The 26,462-nt window shown below is 34.8% G+C and overlaps 1 protein-coding gene across 1 annotated transcript; it reads right to left on the bottom strand.

Annotated features, from left to right (window-relative positions):
- Positions 1 to 1,606: 1,606 nt before the first annotated feature.
- LOC143445186 (putative 6-phosphogluconolactonase) lies at positions 1,607 to 25,344 on the bottom strand. The gene is made up of 5 exons (XM_076944109.1): positions 25,104 to 25,344; positions 19,381 to 19,526; positions 13,638 to 13,841; positions 11,478 to 11,618; positions 1,607 to 2,577 (listed from the first exon to the last, which is right to left on the bottom strand). Exons 1-5 carry the CDS (start codon positions 25,213 to 25,215, stop codon positions 2,464 to 2,466), a joined length of 717 nt encoding a protein of 238 aa, XP_076800224.1. The 5' UTR covers positions 25,216 to 25,344; the 3' UTR covers positions 1,607 to 2,463.
- Between the last annotated feature and the right edge of the window lie 1,118 nt (positions 25,345 to 26,462).

Genomic DNA, 26,462 nt, shown 5'->3' with positions numbered 1-26,462 from the left:
ACATCGATCATGCGGGCCTTTGATTAGTCTAACACGCTTTTTTTAACCATTACGTTGGTCGTAGAACATCCAAGATTTTCATGGAAATCGCAAAATTTTAGGATATACAGCTCCTTTATTCGTTCAAGCGGCAATAACATTCTGTACATTGAATTTGTCTCAACGCATTTACCACACACAGAGCATGGCCACTTGTCACACCTCTTCACAAATCCATACTTTGGATTCACTTACATATACCACTAGTCCATAACATTCCAAACAGTCTCTCTACTTCGTAATATTATCTAAACCATCAGCGTACAGCACTTCTATTAAAGACTAAATCCTACTTCTAAGTATCGATTTATTTGCCCTAAACCAGGGGCTCCCAACCTTTTTATGTTCTCGTACCACTTAGCCACCACGGATTGTCAACACGTACCACTATTTTCAAAACAACTAATTTGATCCAATATTCGCACAGCAGCATTGTATTAATAACAATGACAGCACACAGCAGGGAGCAAGATCGACAAAAGTAGCTTACTGAGTGCAGAGAATTTAGTACGGAAAGAAATAAAAGTGTTGTTCGCATATTTTAGCAACTCAAAATTAAATTGTTATACTACTATACTGTATATCGCATGCAACGGAGAGCTGCTCGCGTACCACCTGAAAAGCTCCCGCGTACCACCGGTTGGGAACCCCTGCAACGAACATTATGTTTTTATTTGAATTAATCGACCAAAATCGTATTATTTCATCGAATCAATAATTCACAACAAACCGAATAAAGCCATTTAAATCAGCGTTCACTCGATTACTTGGTAGATGCAATCGCCTCGATAACCTCTTATTTTAAAGAACATGCTAAGCTCGATGTGAAGCGACGTTTCCAAAGAGAGTCTGCATGTGAACTTCGACGTCGAAATGACGACTGTGAAGGACGCTGTTTCCATTGTCTACCGAGTTGTGACGTTATAATTATGTATCTGCTATTTACCGTGCTATTATTGCACACCGTCATACTTGTCATAAGTTTACTCTCAGTTCACGACATAAGTGTCATCCAATTGAAGAATATTTGATTGACAACCTGTTCCGTATCATGTTATCTGCATGTCATTATGAACTCACCGTATCCGAAATAGCCCCTGTTAGATTGACAAGTTAATCGTTAAGCATGTCTTCTGCTCGATTAGTAACCGTCTAGCGCCCTAGCCATTCTAAAATAGACGGCGATTGATTAAAACTTGTTTCTTTTTATTAATAATATTCTATTTTTAGAATTGACACTCTTAACTATAAATCTTCGAGTTCAAAGTCCAAACCAATCCCGGTTTTGATCAAGATAAAACTATGTTTCTTTAATTCCTCCCTTCAGCGTATGTATGTGGAGTTGCATGCTATGATTTTAGTATCCAGTTTAGAGAGAGACAGTGTTTGGTGATAAAGAAGTATGATGGTGAATTAAAAGAGATGCACTTTGATGGCGATTAGGATTCCTAAAATCCTTTTTATATGAACAGAAATATTGTTGCAATTTCTCGTGTTTGTTTGAAGTGACAATAAGAACCATTTGGTAAAATTATCAGTGACTGCTACATGTAAAAAAACAAACAAAAAAGATCGATGATTTCTTTAAAGAATAGGTGTCGAAAATCTTTTGCAAAGTTTTGCGAATAAGGTCAAATTTTCACCACACAAAGCGTCACAATTGGTTGTTTCGCACTGTCATATTGCTTAAGAATTATAAAAAAAACAAACACAATTCAATGCATAACGGTAATGAGACCTACGTGCCTGTGACCCAGACATGTAGAAATGTATCAGACTTGGGCGAGAACACTGAGTAGTATACAAATTCGCAAAATGCCAAATTACCATGTCATTAAAAGGGTAGTAAATACAGGTAAGGTAAAGTCTGTTACGCGGTTAACTATGCTACTCTGTGTGTCAGCACAATTTAGTTAGTCTGAAACGACTCATTGACTAGTGGTGGATGCAATGAAAAAGTTTATTTGTCTCAGTTAATCGCCAACTCGTTTGAGCGTTTTGTTTTGCCATAACTGTTTAGCTTGCATTTGTTAATACATGGAGCCTTTTAGCGCACTAATAAACAAAAATGTCAAAAAACAAAATTTGAATGAGGTTTGTGTAGTAGAAAACAGTCGTCATGTCTATGACGCAAAACGTGAGATGACCCTTTCGCCAGACGACAGGTAGACTATGCTATATACTGTAAAAACAGATTTAAATGTCAAAACCTTCATAAAATCTGATAATCCAGATAATAGGCAACAAATTGAAAAACTAAAAGAAAATGTGTTCATCATGAAGCATTCCGAGTATTCGACTACAAATATTGGCAATGTGTACAAAAACTGCCCAAACTATGGAAAACAAGCTTAGCAGACAGCCAGTGAACAGTCGTCAAAGTTACAATACCGTTGAGCAAGACTTATTGGAAGTTCGATCTAATCATAGTTTGCTGGCTGCACCAGCATCCATGATCCAATGAAGTGTTCCCAAATTAGGTTTGACTAAAGCAGCTGGTGGCAAATTCTTTAAGACTTTTCCTGACTTGAAGACTTCCTAAAACAACGAATTTTGAAAAAAATTTAAATTTAATGCAAATTTATCTTTCACGCCTAACCCTTTTAAGACCAAAGAGGATAAAGTTAAAAAACGTGTAAGCTAAAAAACACCAATAAATAGTTAATATGAAAGTTTTACAAAATTTAAGGTAGGGGTTCCAACCAGGCCTGCAACATAATCTTTACGGAATGTGATGCCTAGCGATCGACAATTCAGAATTTAACAAATCCAGAGGTTTCACATTCTATCTATACATAATAATTAAGTTTCCTTTACTTGAAAAAATGATTGATGATAATTAATTAACAAACTTATGATTTGCACTGTGTGTGAAGGAATTGTGACTCGTTTGTGAAAGCAAAGTGCTGTCAAAAGCACTCTATAGATCAGGGGTTCTTAAACTTTTTGGTACACGCCCCCCTTGACGGTACCTAAAAATTTCGCGCCCCCCTCATCACAAAATAAAAAAGCATTAAAAAAAACAACAATTTAATATCAATTAACTTTCATTAATGAGAAGGATGTAGTTGTTTTTTGGAAACCAAACGATTAATTCGAGGCTTTGTAGAAGATAATGCACATCTTAGGTCGGCTGCACAGTCAAGTTTGTTCCTAGGTTTTGTCTTTATATTCATGAACATGACGCTGCAAACGACTTGATCTCAAAACGTCGTTGCTTAGCTTTTCTAAGCATATCTCGCATTGCGGTACGACTTTTTCGTTCACTGTGGTATCTATAAAGCCATACGTCAGATAATTTTGGTCATACTTTCTCTTTTGTCCACTCAATACAATTAGTTTAATTACTAAAATATCTGGTTATTAAATCAATACTAAATTTATGTTTTACTACATTTTACGGTTTTAATATTGGCTGACGTTGGTTTTACCCTATTTAAACCAGGTATGCGACATTACTATTTTTATTATGTGTGGCCGACACTGCACACAAATTTTGAATCGTTAATGACTCCAAAATTATACGTCGTAAACTGATCGGATATTTACAGGTTAGTAGCAAAAACATCTGGTTTCCTGTATACAGCATAATTGTAAAACTAAAGAAAGTGAAATTAGTGTAAATTTAGTATTTCTACAAGTGATACATTTGTAAAAGTTTTTCTTGTTACGCCGCCCTCCGTTGTGAGAAAAACAGGTCACGCTAAAAGAGAACAGTTAGTCGAGCTAGGATTGCATGAATGAGTAAAGGAAAACATTACGCTTCAACGCGGAGAGACAACAGATATTATGACGTAACAATTGACGTATTTCAGAATCAAATTTCAAAAATACAATTGCCATCGTGACACACTTTAAAATTTTAGTAAAAATGAACCTATAGTGAAAGTCAAGAAAGCATGTTTAGACATAGCTCATATAATAGACAGTTTGTCATCTCTCGCGCCCCCCTTGTGAATGTTACACGCCCCCCAGTTTAAGAACCACTGTTATAGATACTTTGCAGCTGGAAAACTGAGGATTTCTGAAAATTCGATTACGAATCCATATTCCTCCAATATAAGTCATCTGTCAGACGATGAAGAGTTGAAACAAGTTTTTCTGGGTCCGCAGACCAATAGTACTCTTGAAACCCATGTCAAAAGAAGTAGTTGAAGGATTATTGGTTTTGAGCAATAAGATGTTTTAAAGACTTTTTGAAACAGTACTGGGTGTCTTCATCCCATTTATGATGACAGACTTATGTGAATCTAGATTTAGTTAGTTCTCTCAGTCAATCAAGACACAATCCAGAAATCACCTGAATCTATAGGATGTGCTGTTCGCTTTCAGCAACAAAGTACCATGTTTCAGCAAATTAATAACCAAAACAAGTGGAACAAACAAGTCGTTAAATGTAAATCGAACAGTTTTGAATAATAATGTTTTTGTTCTTATTTGAATTTATAATGTTTTGTAAACGTTTTATCTGCAGTTCAACACCCTGGTTTCGTACCACATAAATAATATTTCATCACAGAATTTTGCATATGCCTGTGTAACGAAATTATGTCACGCGTTATTCACAGTATTTTGTATTTTACCGTTTTTGTGAGTTTGTTCTCTAGTGCGTTGATTGGTTGCAATTACCTTTGTTTGTCTCACAATTTGTGCACTTTTACCGTATCACTAATTTGGCGCCTTGCCTTTTGTACCCTATAAAAGCCGTTCGTTAAGTGATTTGAGTAGGTCGGTTTTGGTTTTGGGTCGTAGAGGCTGTTGAATAAAATGAGTTGATTTCTTGGGTTTTACTGGTGGTGTCGCGGTTCACCGTGAATGTGGAAATTGAGCCTGGCTACACGAAAGAAAAAGTTCTGTTACACCTGATCAAAAGTTAGTTATGATGATCACTGAAAGAGAATCACTTGTACACGCCAAGTTTTCATTTCATTAAATAGTAATACGTTTAACACTTTTCTTATGGACAAGTCCATAATTTTGAAAAAATACTGTTTTCTGTGCATTTTGCCTAGGTTTGCTTAAAGCAATTTTTAAGTTTTTAAATTTTTTACGAACTGTATATTTTTAAACCCAAAAGTTCAAAATTGTTTTTATGTCCAAAAACTCCTATAGTGAAGGAAGTAGGTGACACTGTAAAATATAAATACACTATAAAATATAGTAAAAAATATAGTGACACTTGAAGGGAATCCGGTAACTCTGACCCAGACCAATATTATTTAATCGAATATTACTGTGCTGTACAAAGGCATTGCAATACTGTCATGATTTAGGCAACTGCATGTGATATGCACACAAACCAATGATATAATTAGTAACTAATAATAATTAGATACCGATTAGCAAACACAATGCCCTGTTTATTGAAATCAACAACACATATGTTTTTCCGTCAAGTTACTAATTTTTAAGAAAAATCAAGATCGTTGTTGCTTTAATCTTTGTAAAGAGTTTAGCCAATTTTCGTCTGTGATAATCTCATAGTATATCACAAGAACAAAATTTACTCAATGGTCTTTTGTCTTATCCACCTTGCTTTGCATAAGATAATGTACTCTATTAATTTGCGTCATCTCAGTGTGTTTAACTTTAATATATAATTAGTGTACAATAAAATAAAAAGCAAAATATTGGATAGCACAATAGGGCTAACTTTTAATTATACTTTCTCTACACAAGGTTTCGCAAGCATTAGCTTGTTTCATCAGGTGTAATAAGAGATGGCAAAAATATTTTCAAAGTTGCTTGGTTAAAGTCTGCTAGAAAACAACAATCGCAACATTGACATTATATCTACATGCATATAGCAACCAGAAAGCACTTAGTATCGTAACAAAGTTTGCAAAGCTGGGTAGGAGTGTGCTCACTTGTTGTGGATCCTTTTTTATATTTTTGGGATACAAATGTTTCGATTAAAAAAATTTTAAGTTTGTGGATTGCTTTGAAGACTAATTTTGTGTACTATTAAAAAAATAACTGCTTTGAGACTAATTAAAGACGCAACAATAACCAAGTCAGAACCATGTGTTGGTGGCTAAATATAAACGCTTTTTTTAAACTGATAACAATGGCCATAGATAGACTAACACAGATGAGCCGAATTGTCATCATAGTCTCATAATTTGGATCCACATTTCTAGAAGATTCTTAATACTCTACTGATTATTTTATTGGTTTTATTAATAGCATTAATCATTTGTGGCAAGTGTGAACAAATCAAAACTCTTCAACATCAGATTCCACAAAATTAACATTTATAACAAATAATGATAAGCAATTATTGTTTTACAGTTAGACACATGTTTTACACTACAAACTTGCAAAGTACGGATGCGATAGGTTTTCAAAAATGCGCCGGAGTGAAAATATTTTTAATTGATGAAAAGGGCGCTAGTATGAACTGCAAATACTGTCAATTATGAGCAGTGTATAACATCTGTCTCTTGTTTAGTAATGGATATGCCTGAGCCTGACCAAAATGATCTTCCTCAATTATCATCTCTGTCATTTACGTAAATGCCTTATTCTGATTACGTCATAAGTCCATGATATATGTTTGTAGCTTGACACATCTAAAACAGTCGAGAAACTGGACGGCTGCATAACAGACGACAAGGTTCCCTGAGACTTTTCGGGCTAGTCTTGATGAACTGTTTAACTGTTTTGGACTTAAATCAAACCTTCAATGACATTATCAACCTTTAATGAATTTTACTTGTGTTTGTGCAAACTGACGAATGAATTGACTACAATAAACACTATGGACAATTGTACTGCTACTGGATTCTACTGGATTCATAGAAGTAAATACAAGAACCACAAACATTTAATTAGAAAGAATTCTAATTCCAACAGGTGATGACTGAACTTGGAAATATCAAGGCATATTCTGATCGGGAAAAGCGACAAGTAAGAATCGGACCTCAAAATTCCAAATTAGCATGCTGGAATTGAATATACTTCCTGTTGAAACTTTACAGCTAGTACTTCCTATTTTAGGATGTACTTTTTGCTCATAAATGTAGTCAGTATTGAAATTTGTTGCACTCAAAAATTTAGCTTCTAAACATGATTAGTCATAGTCATTACATTTGCAGGTTGTCTCGACTCAAGCATGATTTAACGCCTGTGGAATGTTGCTTGTTGGATTATTTAAAAAATATCATGAATAATTGCCTGTGCTTGCAAAGCAACGTCACTAGTAACACGTACTGTATTATGAAATGGTAATAACTGTCAATCATTTACTTTTGCTGTATCTTTTCAATGCAATCAAGCTCATTTGAACTGAAGCAATTTTCATTTATCAGTTGCTTGAACACACCATCTGCTCGCCTGCTTAATTTTTGCTTTTTCAACTTATGTTTTATGGATTTAACTAATCATAGGTTTAATGGCCGTGCTTGTTGTTATCAGCAAATATCAACATTATTTCTATTGAGCACGTTATAGGCCTTTTCGGTTTTGTCACTTTTTCCTGCTCATTGGCGCGTGTTAGCGTGTTAGTAACAACTGGATTGATTTTTCGTCCCCACCGCGCTTTTGGCGAAAAATAATATGATTGATTGATTATATGCATTCGAAAATCGCAATGCCTATCCTTATTCAAACCTTATTTTTGTACTCTTCTCTATATCATTCTTATAACAATTTTGTGATATATTAAAATTTTTGTTTTGAAACATCATTCTTATTAAAAATATACGTCTCTGTCATGAAAAAAATTAATTTGTTGCATAGTGGTGTGCTAATTTATAGATCTTTTAAAACGTAATATAATATTGCTAATGGAATTTACTGCTTGATACTTTCTTTCTTTTGCGTGTACAACGATGTCTTTATTTCAAGCCGCTGATGATAGACAACAATGACCTGTGGAAGCAGCGACATATGCACATGCTACAAATTGCAAGGATGTTCAATTGGGCCCAGAATTTCAACGACAAACATGAAAACGCTCTTCAATTGCGATCACCTGAGCTATCATGTCTTTTAAAAGCAATGGTCGTTATCGTAGCGAGTTAATTTTAGAGGGACTTTGTGTGATTGTATACTGCCTGTTTCGTAGGGCGTTGGAAAGTCCATATATTTTATTCTAAATTACAATTGTGCATTACCTACTGTAAATTATGACCAGGGTATAAAAGCTGTCTCTTGGGTAGTAATGGATATGTTTGAGCTTGACAAAAATAGTTCTCCATAATTAATTATCAGCTGTCCATTACGTAAATGCCTTTTCTGATTACAACATAATTCAATGGTGTATGCCTGTAGCTTCACGGATCTAACACAGTTGCCACCAACGTTCCCTCTAATTTTTCACGAGTCTGAGCAAACACACTAACTCCCTGAGCGGTCCCTTGGACCACTGTGAGCAACATCAGACGTGCCACGTGCGCACTGTGGCCATTATTATGCGTTTATTTCATTTTTAATTCAGGTTGGATTTTTTTCTTGTGCGCAGCACAGATTTTCTGTGCGCGGAGACCGTGTCAGCAGTGCGCATTTGCGCACGCGCGCAGCTTAGAGGGAACATTGGTTGCCACATAAGGTTACCCAAGTTGTCTTAAGCTATCCTTGGTGAACTGTTGTTTTGAAATTAAAGCAAATTACTATGAACTTTCAATGACATTAGTTTGTGTTATGCGAACTGACAAATGAATCAACTACAATAAAGACTATGGACAGTTGTACAGCTACTGGAGGTATAGAAGTAAATGTGAGAATAGAAACATTTAAGCAGAAGCACTAATACCTACAGCTCTTTCTAAAAGAGCAGTTGTCCAGCTCTGATAGTGTGGAAAGCAAGCAAATGAAATTAACTGCTAAAAATATAACTAGTTAGTAGATGGATGAAATCAGGGATTAAGCTACAGCAAACTTTATTAAAATGAAAAAATATTTATTTAAAACAAAGTTCCACAAGACTACCATATCTGTTAGCGTTGCCGCCATTAACGCCATTAATGCAATTGTGGGAAGTGAAATTAATGCAATTGTGCTGTTCCTTGATTCTGCAGTCAAGTCAAGGTTGTTGGAAATTACACTACCACTGTAGGACCAAAACCTGTCCCCCATTGAGACATTATAAATTTCATTCTAAATATGGGTTTGAATCAGCAGAGTGCTCGTGTAGCTAGAAAAGTGAAAATTAAACACTGGCATATTTGGAATAGAGATAGTAATAAGAATTAAGACATAAAATTAAAAGTTTGGATAAGGACTATAGATCTTTAGCGATATGCTTAATGGGTCTCAGCTGTGGAGAGAATTTCATGACAAGTGAAGTTCTATATGACGTCTGTAACGGTACCTACACTCAATGCTATGTTTCCAAGCAAATCATATGGGTCAAGTGGTATGTTGCTTCATTGCTCGCGAGCCTCGGTTACTAAGTTAGCATTTGTGCAAGTTCATCTTATTGCCTGAAATTTAGAACTTTCCACCAGGTCCACAAGAACAAGTGTCGTTATTACCTTGCCCAAGGGCGTTACAACGGTAGCATGACTGGGTATCGAACACCAAACAAGAATTGCATTATTGCAATGCCTTGCCATCTCATCACATTGGGGTGATCAGTGCTTACTATGAACCCCACCTTACTACCAGGTGTCTGCTATCGGATAAATCTTATTGTACACACAAGAGATCGTTGATTTAGGTCAAGGTTCACTGAATGCCAGTGTCATGATCTGCCACTGAACTTTTTCGCAAGCTATGTCGAGCTCACGATAATTTTTATACTTTTGCAGGTGTTCGTAGCTATAATTATGGGAGTTTTGATTTCTATGATGATTCCTGCTTGGGATTTTTTCGCATATCTCTTTTCCTGTTTGCAGTAATTATAACAATTGTTACATCAACCTATAGTGCAATTACGACTAGGGAAATGAAAAAGCACAAAATGAAACGACGGAGACAGAGAGAAAGTAACACTCATGTTCACCTGCAGAACAGTCAAGAAAAAAGAAGAGATTACGCAAAATAGTGAAGAGAAAATAAGTAAAAGAAAAAACGTTGAAACGAAATAATAAAGACACCACAGCTAAGACAGCAGAAAGCACAACAGAAGGTGTAAAACGAAATAGCTTAAGAGAAAGGACAAGAGAGCAAAAAGCGCAACACGAGGCGGTCTTCAGCAACAACTTAACTATGACATTATAACACATTTTTCTCATTCAATGTGGTAATCTGTCCTGCAGGTGACGAGTATGAAACTGCGACAGTTTTTAAATAAATCTAAAAAATAAATTTGACTCGTGGGCTGTAAAGCAACTTGTAATGGTGTAAATAAGCTTCAAACTGTCCAGCTAAGCCACTTCAAATTTGTGACGTTAATCATCAAATCCCTTCAGCGTATGACCAACAGGTTTGACAATTAAAACGTTACAACAAAGGGTGGCATTAAAAAACATTGTGAAATAAGTTTTGGTGATCCTTGAAAATTTTTTAACAGCTTTGTAGCTTTTAAATAACATCAGCAGAAAAACTTTGAAAGTATCTATTTCGCAGCAGAAAAGTCACCCAAGCGACCTGCTGTCAACGATGGGCGATTAGATTAGCAAAACACTAATGTAGAATTGCTGTTTAGTTTTGTTGAGACACTCCAAATAGACAATTTAAACTTTGAAGTTTGGGTTTTGATGTATAATATGTTTAACCAACTCAATATGTAAAAAATGATACGCTTTTAATCTTTTTTCACAATGAGTGTGTGATTGCCTTGTTCTTAGATCCATTTTTGATAATGTTTTTAACAAATACAACTTGTTCAAACCATGCCAAGAAATTCGTTTTATGTTTATAGTTTAAATAAAAGTCTAACGTTTTTGGGGGATAAGTTGAAAACGCCAGTCACAGTATACGGTTAATATTATAGAACTTGTAAAATGTATTAGATAACTATAGAACACAAAAATGTTGATGTTATGTTGCTGTGACGCTCTCACAATGGGAAAATCCATCATATTTAATTTGTCCCCCACCAATTTTTCATTTTCTTTCAAGAAAAACGAAATCAACGGCTCCAATCACTCATCTACCAAGCCAACGAAGTGGCGTAGACATCCGTATAAATAGTTTGAATCAGCAATGGTTAATGTAACTTTGGCAACTTTACGAACTCAAAAACGGTCATTCATTTTCAATAATTAACTTGAGTTACATTTTAGATTCATTCTGATAAAAAAAAATCAACTTTTTCTTTGGTTTCAAGGTATAACTATCCCATATTTTATATACAATTTACACTTTCATAATTACAATCTTAAGCCTAAACGGTAGTGCAAAAATATTCAAAAATGACCCATTATGATGTGCATTTGTGATTTCATAACGATAAAGTTTTAATAGGTATTATCTATGGGATGTAATGTATTTACAAGAAACCTCAAAACATACTAAACTATAAACACTTAAAATGAAGTATACAAGTGTACCTTGACCATATCTGCCTTGTTTTCTCCAGTGCATATAAATGCAACATTCCGAGCATTGTTTAAAACTGGAAGTGTCATTGTAATGCGCTGTGGTGGAGGCTTGGGGGAATTTGATATAGGAGCAATCCACAAAGCAGATTCCTATAAACACAGCTTTTGTACCACTTTCAACTTTAGTAATTTTTGACAGAGAAATTATGTTGCATATACAGTGAAAACTGAAGTTATGTATGTAAAATTATTGTATATCTTGGCATATTAAGCCATCCTCAATATGAGAATGAACTACAAAGGTTTAGCAAGATTTGACAAATCTATTTCAGGTTGTATCGGTGCATCCCTACTGTTTTGTGAAAAATAACTAGTAAGACAGCAACTGGAGTCGACAAAGAGTCATTCATTATTTCATTGTATAGCCATGCAATCCAAAAACAAACTCTCGTGAAAGCAAAATGTGGGGTGTTAAAATTGTTCATTTGAAGTGGGGACGTGATTCAAGATTTGAACAAGAAAACTGTTTTATTGTGAGTTTAATTTTTATTTTGATTTAGTACCATTTTATTATTAACACAATTGCTGACACCTAATAAACATTATAGCTTGTGGTTACAATTAACCACGAATATAACCAACGAACATTTTCAAAGTTCCCTGGCATATGTTGTAATGAGATTTGACTGTATAAACATGTAACACTTAGTAGCGAAAGTGAGCAGCTGACGCCTTGTGTGGGGAAAAACTTAACTTCATTTCCACCAAGATGTTGTTTATAGTAAAGCAACCGTTCAACAATGTCAAAAAGCTAGATCTTTCAAAACGTCACTAAGTAAACATAATATCATATCCTAGTGTTTTCACAAGAGATTTTGGAATGTGCCAAATTCTAATTGCATTGCATTGCATTCTAATATCGCTTGATGTGATAAAAAGAAGACTTTCTAGTATTTACAAGTTTTTTTTATCAGATAACAAGAAGCTTCTACGAAGTTAGTGACATTGATTCAAATGTTTCTATACTGAAAGCTGAGTTAAACAGTACTTAAATTTAAAAGCAGAGTTGGGCACCTATTTATTAAGGATTGATCTCGAGAGCGGCGCTCTTTTTTTCGCATTAATAGTGGAACCATCAGTGCGCTCCTAATTAAGGGTTACTCACTTGTCGCTCTTTTTACTTGCATAAATAACGTTGCAAACGTACAAAATAGAAATAAATGGTTGGATTAAAAAAAATTTCAATTATTGGACTGCTTCAACACTATAATTTAATGTAGTGAATAAAGAATTGACTGTTTTGTGACTAATTTCGCTCACAAAACAATACGCAACATTAGCTATGTCAGAACTGTGTCATGGTGGTTTACTATAAAAGCTTTGTTTTTTAGGCTTTTTATGGTCAACTGATGAGATGATAGAAATACTCACACAAATGATCCGAGTTGTCAGCATAGTGTCGTAATTAGCTTCACACTGACGCTATTTTTATAACCGATGTATGCTTTGAAAGTAAAACAAATTAGTTTTAGAAGGTTGTCATCTACAGTTCTAAAAGGTTCCTATTACTCTACTCGTCTATTAAATATTGAACTGGATTCCATGAAATTTCCCAACGTATACAACACAGCAATTATTAGGCTACAGTTAAACAAACGTTATAGTATGCAATTTTGCAACAATTGTTGTTCAAAAGTGCGCCGGAGTAAAAAAAATTTTTAACTGCTAAAAAGAGTGGGAGAGTGGGTGGCAAAACCAGTGTGCTCTTTTTACATAGAAAAGTGAAAGCACAGGCAACACACTTTTTAAAGGAGTGGTTGCTCAGCACTACTAAAATTCTGTCGAAACAACTGTATTGAATAAATAATGCATTATCGCAAAAAGATGTATGAAAGCTATATGTGAGGAAAAGCTGACTTTCATGTTTAGTCTATGGAAGTGTGTTTCGCAATCACCGAAACCATGTATAATAAATGTCTACAAAAAGATTAAACAAATAAGAACTGAATAGTTTTAGATTTGTTTCTTAAAGATTTCATACTTTTAAATACATATCCCTATTCACAGAACAATGTTCCGATATAAAATGATATAAAAGCCAAACCTGCAGATGTTAATATGGACTAGATATGGCAAACAACTCAATTTTGCACTAGCTTCATAACTTACCTCTAATACCGGATTGCCTGGAAATAGAGAGCATGTGTGTCCATCAGGTCCCATCCCCAATAACAAAAGATCAAATTCTGGCCAGTTGCTGGCAAACACTTTTCTCATCTTGTTTTCATAATCAGCAGCACAGGCTTCCACTGATAGAGAAGTATCTATTGTTATCCAAGAATCACTGCAGTTTTCCTTTTCAATAAGTTGAGCCTTAAAAACAAAAATGTGTGCATGTATGTATCTAGTAAATTTAAATTTAAAGGATATATATTTAAATTTGATCTTTATCATACTAATGTTTTAAATCCTCAAAATGCCTAAAGACAAATAGTTACATGTTCATGTTGCATTTAAACTCACAAAAAGATAGACATATTTCCTTTTTACACACAAATTGTTAGGTCAAGCTTTTTTTCTTGCTCAATTTATTCACAATAAATTTGTATGAGACATAATCATCAATGAGTTATCAACTGTGAGAATTCCATATTTTAGAAAATATTGTTTAGTATTAATGGCAAATGAAGGTACTTTTATACTGATATAAAAGACGCAAGGTTGGGTGAATTTGTTGGTGTTTAGAATGATAATTCCAGACCTGCAGCAGGAGATGATTATGCAAAATAATTTTGGAAATAATATTGAACACTGGTAGCATTTCTACACTTTCAACCAAGTACAGGTAATCTTGGAAATCATAAGACTTCAAACACATTATTTTAATATTATGTTGTTAAAAAGCTTTTTTATTTTTTTTTTAATCCTGAAATTTTTAAACCTTGCTTAGTAACAGACTTCAAACAAGTTGAACTTATTTTCACAAATACTATTTATATTCTTATTTTCCAACATCAAACTTTTCGATAGTGAGTGAGGTCTAGCAATCATAGCTTTTATGCTTGATCTTTCAAGGATGTAGTATTCATGTAGTATTGTAGTTGTATAGCAAGCTTGACAATGAAATCTCATCTTGAAACCTTGTCACCTATCCATTTTTTATGGAGCACAAAAGCATTGATGCCTGCCAAATTCAAAACGTTGTAGAAAACAGCAACGGGCCACCGACGGGCTCTTGCTTTGACTCTTCCATAATCTGACGTCAGTCTTATTCCAGTGCTAACTGATAACTGGGAAAATTTATTATAACTCCTTTTGAGTTGTCCATTTCTTTTCAATAAATGATTGTATGACATCAAAAATAAAATCAATTAATCGGAAAATAGAAAGACAATGTTTGTGTACAACAAAAGGCTTAGAAACGATAGCTTTTATATAGCGGTCATAATGACCTTTAACGATCATTAGATTTAAACCACCCTCTAAAATATTTCTGAAAGCAGCCTTCGGCTTGTTACTCAGCACGAGCATTTCTGCTTATTACTTAAGAAAACTAAAGAAATTTCGTATCCATGCGAATTCTAAAAAAAAAATATCACACTTTCAAATTCCAAAACGGTCAAAACGACCATATCGGCCATTCTAGTGTTTGAGAAAAAGGTTTACCTTGAACAGACACCTGTGTACTCTACAATACTACGCTCTGACAAAGCCATACAAATTTCACTACGATCAGGTAAAACTGCCGTGTTCCTTATATATACCAGCGTATAACCCTATCAAACTATCAGGCTCAAAAACATGTATGATAAGTCTGTTTAAAACATCATTAAAACAGGTCTAATTAGTCAAAATACTGCAGGTACCATAAACAAGACACAATGCGCGTATGTCAATATGGCTAAAACAAAAAAGTTCAAATACGAAGCGCTAAAGTCTGACTGATGTGTTGTTAAAAATCATTGACCGTAATTGATATGCCTGTGTCAAAACCTTAGAGGGAGTTTAAACAGCAGGCTATTCCAGTTTTTAATAAATTTAAAACACTACATCCTACAATGCAGAAAATAATGCATAAAACAATTATAAACTATATATAACTAAATAAATAAGAACTATTAAACAAGAGATAATATTATAGAACTAAGTGAAAAGAAAAAAGGCTTGCTCAATTAACACGCACCTACAAACTAAACGCGCAGTAAACTAAATTAACTGATTGAAACAAAACACTTAGAAACAAACACTAATTAAACAATTAACGAAATGCGCCTAACAACGAGTGCTTGCTGAAGATACACATAAAATTTGAGTTTATGACAGCCTGTTTGGACAACATTCGCATTAAGTTATTTTGTATTGCAGCATTAGCCTACTAGTGTTCAGGTTTGGTACATTTTGAATACAGATGAAAGTCAGTGCAACTACACTATTTGAATAATGTCCTTTACATAAAAAATAGGAGAAAACATTATGGTTTACATCTGACGATTTGAAATGTCTCGCTTGGTTGATTTCTTGACCTTGTTTTGAAACCATCCTTTTAATATAAACAATGCCCTGGTACTTGGTGGGAATGCAGTTAAATTTTTCTCTGTTGCTTGTGCTGCCACTAAGCATAGTATTGTCATTTAGCTAAAGACTGCAGAAAAAAAGACAAACACTATGTAACGAATACCAATAACTGGAATGGACGACCTACCCTCTTGTAGCATGTACGTGTAGAAAGCTACCGTATCAAACTTGGTCGACCACACTGTGCGGCATAAACATTTGCAACGATGCCAAATTTTCAAGTCATTAAAAGCGAAGTATAACAGACAAAATGAAACTGGACAGACGTTAATAACGACTGAGTGAGAATTGCAATTAATATATCTGTTCTTCTGCAGGAAAAAAAACAGCTACGAATGTGAAAGAGAACTAAAGGATTGCATCAAGAAACACATGACCTACAAATGCTTGTTTTTGGAACATTTTGCTCATAAAAATATGCAATTAACCTAACATAAGCAGCAATTCAGACAAAAACCTTTTGCAATATTCTAATTTATTCCTGGTTTAAACGGTATGCAATTAACCAATGTTTTACTTAATGTTTGATAGAATTTGGTTTGGGACTTCATATTTATATACCACAAAAGGATATACAGTCGACTCCGCTTAATTCGGACACTTTGGTTCCGCTCACTTTTGGCCAAATTAAGCGGATAAACGGCTTTGTCCGAATTAAGCGGAAAATCAATTGTTCGTTTCATGGTCATGCATAAAGGCAAAAAACGCATTTAAAATACTGTACCGTTGCGTAATAAATGAATTGCAGCTGCGCTATACTGCAGTAACTGGCACTGATCGCATAAAACGTCTTCGTTTACTTTAGTGAGCAATTTCACTTTTTGTGCTAAACTTTTCTGTACAATTTTGTCCTACAAGATGGACGCAATTGTACCGAAGTAAAAGCGACTATGAAGCTGGCACGGCGTTATATGAGTTCATTGTCGATTGTTACTGCATGCATCGTCATTGTTTCACCATGATCACTCATAATGCAATTGAATCTTGTCTTAAAACGAACGAAGTACTTTTTATTGTGTCATAACCTAACGATGGAATTGCGAACCTATGTCCGAATTAAGCGGAGAATTGTCCGAATTAACAGGAGTTTTTTACGTTCAATTTTTACTTTTGTTCCGTTCCCGAGCATTTTGGCCGAATAAAGCGGTTGTCCGGGTTATCCGGTGTCCGAATTAAGCGGATTCGACTGTATGTGTTTAAGCAGTATGCGAATAACCGATTTTGCCTATATAAATATTCAATAGCAAATTATTTACTTATAACAAGAAATTGCTTTACCAAAAGACAGCAATGATATCACAGTGTTACCATAAAATAACACCCGTTGTTATACTATAATATCACTGCTGTTTTTTGCCAAAGTAGTAATAACACACACCATGCGATGCAACTATAACTTGTATGTAACTTGCGCAAATAAAATTCAAGTTCCTATAACTAAACCTTTAACCCATTCTTGTATTTCATGGTTAATTCTCTATCTAAAATGATAGCATTTACTTTTGTCCTCATAGAGTTGTGGTCCAGAAATTGCTAAGTGTAAACCAAGAGCATACCTATTAACAGATGTTGGATCAAATAGCACACAAAACTTATAAAACTCCTAATCTTTGCAACACATTATATCAACCAATTAAATTTAATCAACCAATCAAATTGAAAAGATGAAAATCTATCCTTTCAGTTCACTTTTTTTGAGAAGCTGGGAAAATTATGTTGAAGCAAAGGCATCCACAGCTTGTGATGCAGTTTTGATTTGAAACTACCACGCAACGGTATGGTTAATCTTGTTGCAATGTAATTACCAAAGTCAAATGTGTCATATGGTACCAGTAACGGATTTGTTGAAACTAGTAGACTAGTACTGCCAATCAGTACAATGGAGGAAATTTCTGACACTTGTAGCTGAGAGGTGATTGGAGAATTATCCATTGGAACAGTTTCACACAGGTATGTTTCATTTAAATGACTAGCCGAATTGAACTTTTAAAATTGTTTATTTAACAAATCTCAAATTTATTTGATCAGCACCATAAATTGTTGTCAATATGTTGGCCAAGTTATGTTAAAATGAAATGACACACTTTCTAAACAATTTGTTTTGTTACAGAAAAAATTACCGTATTTCTTTGAATATAAACAATTATATCATTGACTGTAAGCCACCCCAAGAACAATTCCTAAAGAAAAAGCCTTGGCAAAACAAAAATTATACTACCAATAGGCTATGTGTATCGATGCAAAAATGCAAAGGAAAGTTGGGAGATCAAAATACAAATAAATTGACTAAAACAGGCCAATATGTTTTCAAAAACATTTAAGGTATTTTGCTAGACTTGGGCAATATGGTATAAAGGTTCAAAATATCAGTGACAAAAGTCACGTTGAATGCAAGACGCTTGTAAAGATGAAAAACTTTAATACCACCGGTTACTAATAAAAGTTGACTATTCGAAAAAAGACGATAGTTAATTAGCAATCAAGAACTTTTAAATGGCTAATGACATAAGGAATGCTGATTCTTTATAAACTAAGCCACCAAATTAAATTTTCACCAAATTCGATAAACCTACAAGTCACATGTGTCAAACGCCTGGTTTACGGACCAATTTTGGCCCGCTTCGACATTTCATGTGGCCCATCCATGTTTAACTGTTGCAGTGTGTAACAGAGGTGTCAAATCAGTGGGCTCTCGAAGATTTCAAGTGTGGCCCACAGTAAGCAGCTAGAGTTGTTATGTTATCTTTGCATACAGACAGCAATGTTTAATTGTAATATTAGAATAACCAATGTGAAATTATTACGATAGATAGGTTACAGATGTTTAGTGACTGCAGTTTTCTTATAAAAGCTTTTGGGTAAAAACTGTTTCCTGCTACTAATTTTGGTTAAAAGCAGAAAAGAATACCACTAGCATAATGCCGATGTTACATGACAATGCCATGCTGCAGATTGTGCAAGAAAATAAGAACAACCTTATTGAAATAATTTGGCTATCTTGAATTTGTTGGTATGGCATGCATCTTACTCGAAATTTTCAAAGCTATATTAGACGTCTGCTATAACACGGAATATGGGAAAATACCTATTGAAACATAACTGGAAAAAAATTTTTTTTGCTTTTTTCGATGTCTGCAAAGACATCGGAGTAACAATCCTGACAATTCCTGTTAAAACAACAGATAACATAACAATACAGCAGTGAATTAAGTGTGTTAAAATTAGCCAGTTTTCATTGGATTAATGTTTTCCAATCTGCTTCAAACTTACATACTGAGTTAAAATCTAAATCATGAACATACTACTGCATTGGATCATCCATAAACATCTTACGAACCTTATACTGGCCATAGGTGCTTTCTGGGTTCCCGAAATCTGTTAAACGTTCATCACAGAAAAAAACCTTCCATTTACTCCATTCTATGTTAGGATTATTTTGAAGTTGCTTAGAAAGAAAATTCACTATGCTCCCACCAGAAACACCTGCAATAAATAAGAGCTGCTTTACTCGCGTAAGCGTTAAGTTTTGAAAATGTTTGGGTTTGCTTAACTTCAGAATCTCAATTTCAAACTATGGGCATTACCCTAATTCGCAACTTTTAAATATAATTTTTGTAAAATTGGTGTTTATCCAATTAAGGTTAACTAAATGGTTCATGAACAATAAATATATGTTATGATATTTATGATTTATACCAAAAACTCCTGGGTTCCTTTTTCAATTTAAACAACCGATATTTACTAGTAAATTATTACAGGTAGAATCATAGGTGTCAATACCCGGGCAGGGCGCCGGGGCACAATTGTGAACTAAATGAAGGGAGGCAGAATATAGGGGCGCCTCCATGGTTTTGATCTTCAGTTTCTACTTATAAATTAAAAATTTTCAATATCAACGTTGATGCCTGGCCTAACTTGCAATAGATAATGGTTGTGAAATGAGATGTGAAATGAGATCATAAAAGCAACTAGAAAGCATAACATGAGCAAAATTTCTGAAAACGCCTAAAGAATGACATAAAAATGCATTCAATTCTCACTTCTCGCTACACAACTTCTACTGCTGTAAATGAAATGTAAACTTTGAAATGTCTAGTATAACCAATTCAAATTTGTGACGCATAAATCTATTGAATCGTTCACCTTTCGAAAACTGAAGCGTCACAATGACGGTTGACATTAAAAAACATTACAAAAATAGGTTTGTCAATATTTTTATTTTTGTTAATAGCTTTTAAACAACATCAATGAAAATGCTGTATGATTGTAGTATAGACTTCTGATTAATAAAATATTTTCTACTGTTTTGACCCTTGGTAATTATTCCACGTATCAATTGAAAACCTTAGGATGGATAGTATTTTACCGACGTAATGTCACGCAAACTATTGTTAACGATGGAGTTTAGCAGCAGACCAATGCCAAAAGGTGCTCTTAAACAATGTTCTAAAGATACGAATTATTTGATAAAGTGTAACATTTGCTTTCCATACACAATTAAAACTATTTATAGGGATAATTAATTCAATGAATACGAAACAAAAGAATAATTTGCTTTTAAGCTTTTTGCACTTGTTTTAATTATGCTACGAAACGCATTGTATAGGATATATATATATAAAAGAAGGCATGTTTTTTTGGGGCAATAGACGGCATCACATTCTGGGTCATTACGAATAAGTAACATAATTGACAATAAATGGATTCAAACAATCTGACTGCGATAAAATTAGAAGCATGTGAGTCGTATTTTGCTTGTGTTTAGTGAAACAGTTTGAACATCTAGATTGGTTTTCTTTTAATATGCATAAAATAACATCGTTGTTTTGACCGTCTGAAACCATGCGGGAAGAACCTGAAACTTGTGCTTTAAGCAATGCCGCTTGTAGAAGAGCAAGCTCGAATTTTACAATTGTGAGTGAATTAAAATTCGTGGATCCATTGAGACCGGGAAGCAGAATTTGTTAAAAGCGAGGATCATGCTAAATTCATGCAAGAATGTGTGAAACGAGGACCATTTCATCCAACAGAGCAAGATTTAAGCGGTGGGTTTTCTGTAACAAATTCTCAAAGGTGTTATCCGTGGTGATATGACAAGCATAGTTGGTTGGAATATTCTCATAGTGCAGATGCTTGTTTCTGCTTCCCGTGTATGTTGTATAGCGATAACAACACGATATATCCTTTTTGCACTTTTGGAGTGCGTGATTGGAAAAGAGACAAAAAGTTCAATCGTCATTCAATTAGCGCTACTTGTAAATCAAATTTAAATCTATGGGAATCTGGTCTGAAAAATGTCCAGCCTAAGGTTTCAGAGATGCTGTGGAACCAGCTATTAAAAAATTGGAAACGCTAAGCGCAGCGCAATATTAATTTTTTTCCTGTCTACAACATATCAGAGGTCCCTCGGGGATAGAACTGAGAAAAGGAAGCAAGTGGCGTATTTGCTGCAGTGAAGCGTGTATTCAATGATGTCAAGTCTATATATAGACTAGAGGTGCTTTTGATGTGAATAGCTCGTGTGTTGTTGCTTGTTTGCTTTGCTTTGCAACATTTTGCAGAAATCTTAGCGCTATTTATTTTTTATTGATGCGTTTTCTTTTTTATCAGGTGTTGTGCCCCACATGTTTTGTTTGTGTTTAGTGTGTTAAGTCTCATGTGTTTTAATTTTTCTCAGGTGTTACGTCTCACTTGTTTCCATTATTTTCATTATGCTTTACTGCTTCAATAAATTGCGTAAAAAGGTGAACAACATTGTCTTAGTCTATTGGTGTACTCATTAATTTTACTAGGTTAAGCAACGCAATTCAATAAGGGTTCATGAATAAGGTCATCCGATACAGAGTAAGTTAAAAAAGGCCACACGCCAAGAAATTCAAAGAGGCAGTTAATTGATTTTGATATTAACAGCACTCCATTCTATTGTTGGCAGACAATACTACATGCAATATTTACATTTATCTGCACCAAACATAATGCATTTTAACAAAAAGTAGTGAGTAGTAATTCGAACGATTAGTAGCATTGCAACTAAATAGCATGAGGTCTACGAAGTAATAAGCAAAGTTGCAGATTTACCAGAGCGAGTAATTAATTTCTGAGCTAGTTAGGTACTGAGAATAGTCATAATGTACAGTTGTACGTTATCGTATATAGTTGTGCATCACCTGATACGATAGGTTGCATTTTGCCATTATGTCATTGTGGTTAATGGTCATCATTGTGGTTATGTCATTTCAATCAGTTACGGCAATAACTATGTCAATTTCTACACTCGTTGTACTGATTACATCATTTTGGTATTTTCATCTTTGTTATGACCAGTGATGGAAACAAGTCTTAATGGTCGTAACACAAGTCAAGTCACTAACAGCGCAAGTCCAAGCAAAGTCGAGTCATTTTAGTTACATTTCCAAGCCAAGTCGAGTCAGTAACGTTTATCAAGTCAAGTGCAAGTCTTAAGACATGCCTAGTTACGATAAATTTTTGATTTTAAGTCGATAATAAACGAATTTTTTAAACTCATAACGCAAATAAAAGCATAAAATTTGACTTTATCTATTTTTGATAATTTTGAACATTTAATAGAATCTAGTCCAGAGAAATTTGTCAACAAATTTTTTCACAAATATAACCACCAGACCAACCTGTAACGATTTGAAATGATTTGTTTTGTGGCTTGAGTCGAGTCAAGTCAAGTCAGGTAGACTTGAATCAAGTCACTGACTCTAGTCTTTCTATTTCTGGTAATGATGCAATCCGTGCCCGAGTAATTTGCTAATCCTACATATCTGGTCCGATGCTTACGATTAATTGATAAGTGGTGGATCCACGTGACAAAGTTTATTCGTTTTTTGTCTGCAAACTAGCTAACTTCACTTTAAATAATTATTTAGACCGTTCAGTGTTACCAAATGATAGGTTAAGACACTCGTTTGCATGACAATGCAATTAGCTACTTTCAAACTTCAGGAAACTCGCCAAAAATTGTGAACATGCCCAGTTAGTGCTGACCTATTTTGGTTCCACAGTTGAAGTAAGCTTCTTGAATAAAAAAAAAACATAGTCAAACTTATTACATCATGTCTGAAAGACAAAAGCGCTTCACTGCCTTCACAACAAGCTTCTGCTATGCTCAGATCTATAACCGATGATGATTCTGGAGGTGAAAGTGAAATTGATGAAGGCATCGGGTTAGATTGGGAACTCTGCTCCTCAGATGAGATGGACAACGATGAAGAAACTGAGCAACTTAGTGATACACATCAACACATTGTTTATGTAGGTGATTCACAATCTGCTGATACTAACGTTGAATCCCATTCCTCTACATGTTGTGATGGTGATTCTTGTTCAGGTGCTGCTGAAAGTTCGGCGTAGAAGCACGAGGAAAGCGTGCAGCTAAGAATGCTCTAACGGAGCAAACAGGTGTAAAACGCTTTGCCGTTAGAATGGCATATTCCACCGTTGGTACTTTTCAAGCTCTATTTGATAACCATATGCTCAAACACATTCAACAGTGTACCAATGTGGAAACTCGAAGGAAATGAAGATTGGGAGGTATAAGTTTGTGAGATGAATGCATTTATAGCATTGTTAACTTATATGTACGAGGAGTGTATGGTGGCAAAAACTTCCCCTCCAAATCGAGATTATGCGTTTTCTACACTTCGACTTGCGCAGCGCAAGGTCAGCATGCTTGCAAACTGACAAATTTGCTCTTATCTCGGATATTTGGAATAGGTTTGTAAACAATAATATCAGCTGTGACAAACCTGCAGAAAATATTATGATTGACGAGCAGCTGTTTCCGACAAAAGGTCGTTGTAGATTCATCCACTATATACCACACAAACCAGACAAGTTTGGCATAAAGTTCTGGCTGGCGGTTGATGTGGAATCGAAGTATATCCTAAATGCCATTCCATATCTGGACAAAGACGAGTCACATCCACCCACCCAAAGTGATAATGTTATCATGAATCTCATGCAACCATTTATGGGTAAAGGCAGAAATGTTACAACTGACAACTCTTTCACGTCGCTTTTACTTGCCAAAAGCTGAAAAAGAAGAAAACCAGTCTTGTTGGAACTACGAACAAGTTTAGACGTAAGCTGCCTGCATCTGCAAAATGCTTGCAGCAATGATATTCTAGTAAGCTCATGAAGGCGAGCGATGTGGCAACTCTGACTGTGTATCAGTGTAAGCCCAAGAAAAGCGTTTTTATTCTTAGTGTTCTCTGCATCAGTCTGTTGAACTTGGTGCATCTAACAAAAAGAAACCGGAGACAGTGAAATTTTATAACAAGACCAAATGTGGTGTTGACGAGGCTGATCAAATGGCCAGGCAGTATTCAGTCAAAGCAGGTACACATCGTTGGCCCGCTGCTGTTTTCTATAACATTTTGGATTTAGCAGGCATCAATGCTTTTGTGCTGTATAAAAAACGAACAGGTGACAAGGTTTCAAGACAAGATTTCATCTTTAAGCTTGCTACAGAACTACGTGAAAACTACATCGTTGAAAGATCAAGGAGCAACGCTACGATTGCAAGTCCTCACACACTGCCGAACGCTCGTGAAAACAGAATTGCTAAGAAGCGTAAACAGTGTGAAATAGCTGCAAACTGCACACAAAATAAAACCAAGAAGCGTTGTTTGAAATGTAACAAAACCGTATGTGGTAAGTGTACAACTACGGAGCTTTTTGAATGTATTAGGTGTGCTGTGCGACAATGCAAATATGAAAAATTTTCCAATTTCGTGTCCAGATTTTTGCCCATTCCTTGAAATCAAAATCTTTTTGGTGGATAGATTGATGGAATTATGTGACTTGAATATTTGTTCAATAATTAAGCTGCAAACACGCAAAGCAATTCCTAGCAAAAACGAATTTTCGGAGAAGCGGTCAAAATGACCGCTAGTGGCCGTTAAGGGCTTATCGCACCTCCGGCCGTTCTAGTGTTAAAACCCAATGCAAAATTTACATTTAAGAGAAATCTATGCTAATTGAAAGTAAAACACAAGCTACCATATAAAATAAAAGTCTAGTTATTTTTACCAAGTGTAAAAATGTTGTTTCTGGCAATGGCATCATTTGCAACTCTATGAATCAAACTTCCAAGAAAGCTACCAACATCATCAAGGGATTCAAATACATTTTTTATGACCATGCCTGTTAAACTTTAACCTAATTTTATTTAAGATAGTATGAAAATAATCACTATTTATTCAAGCTCTAGTCTATACAAGTTTCCCAAACAGAATAGAACTACTTCTCTGAAACATATTTCCACTTAAACATTAATACAATTACAAGTAAAATTTCAAACCAAGTTCTCGACAGTCTTACAATAAATGTATCATAGATATTTTATTAATTCGCAAAATACTGTAATTTTATTATGTGATTTATTCATATAATGGTTGCCAACCATTCTTGTTAGCAGCACCCTAAATTGTTAACAAACTTTTGCTTTTGCAGTAATTTATTGGCATTAAAGTATATAATGAGAGGTTTCAGAAAAATATGAACTAGGAATGGGCCAAGTCTAATTACTCTGTTAAGTATTAGCATGTTTTCAATACTCAGACTCGATTAAGTATTGCTTAATACTCGATGGCGTTACCCATGTTGGTTTTTGCGTGTAAGTAGATTTCATTAAAATTGTTTAAATAACTAAGCCATTAAATAAGTAAGTTAATGAGATTGCCACTTTATCATTTAAGTATATTCAAAAACTAACAAAATTATAGTGAGTTTGTTTCAGTGGGCTATTTCATAGCAAAGACGTAACGTTCAAATCAGTGTTTGCTGTGTAATTTGACTATGCATCGATGTTCTCTTATGTGGAAACACAAAAGCTTTAGTTATTGATTTCACAGGTTGAGATCAGCACCAGGTATTTAGTAATTACGGTAGTTAATAGTAGCCTAGAACAACAAATTCAGCGAGTGGTACACCACAGCAAGTTATCAAATGCAGGACTTTGACAAAATAGTCTTGCAAACGAAATGTCTTCGCCAAAGCAATTTCAGCTAATTGCACAACAAAACATAACTTTTTTTTTTCTCTCTAAAATGCGGTTGATAATAGCCTAAACACTAAATATTTCTATGTGGAGGCAGTGATATAGTCATATAGTGTAGTGCAGTAGTACTTATATACCGAATGGGACCGTATGGGACCGAATGGGACCGAATGGGACCGAATGGGACCGAATGGGACCGAATGGGACCGAATGGGACCGAATGGGACCGAATGGGACCGAATAAGAGTCGATTTGGGACTGATCGGATAGGGACTGAATAGGAATCAAATGATTCCTATGGCTTTGAGACTGATCGATATCGAATAGGGACCGAATAGAAGCAAATCTGAGGAACAAATAAGATCATATGGATCTGAAGTGGAAACGGA

Source organism: Clavelina lepadiformis, chromosome 1 (assembly GCF_947623445.1).
Source record: "Clavelina lepadiformis chromosome 1, kaClaLepa1.1, whole genome shotgun sequence".
Taxonomy (NCBI): Eukaryota; Metazoa; Chordata; class Ascidiacea; order Aplousobranchia; family Clavelinidae; genus Clavelina; species Clavelina lepadiformis.
This window is presented reverse-complemented; position numbering and strand designations above follow the sequence as displayed.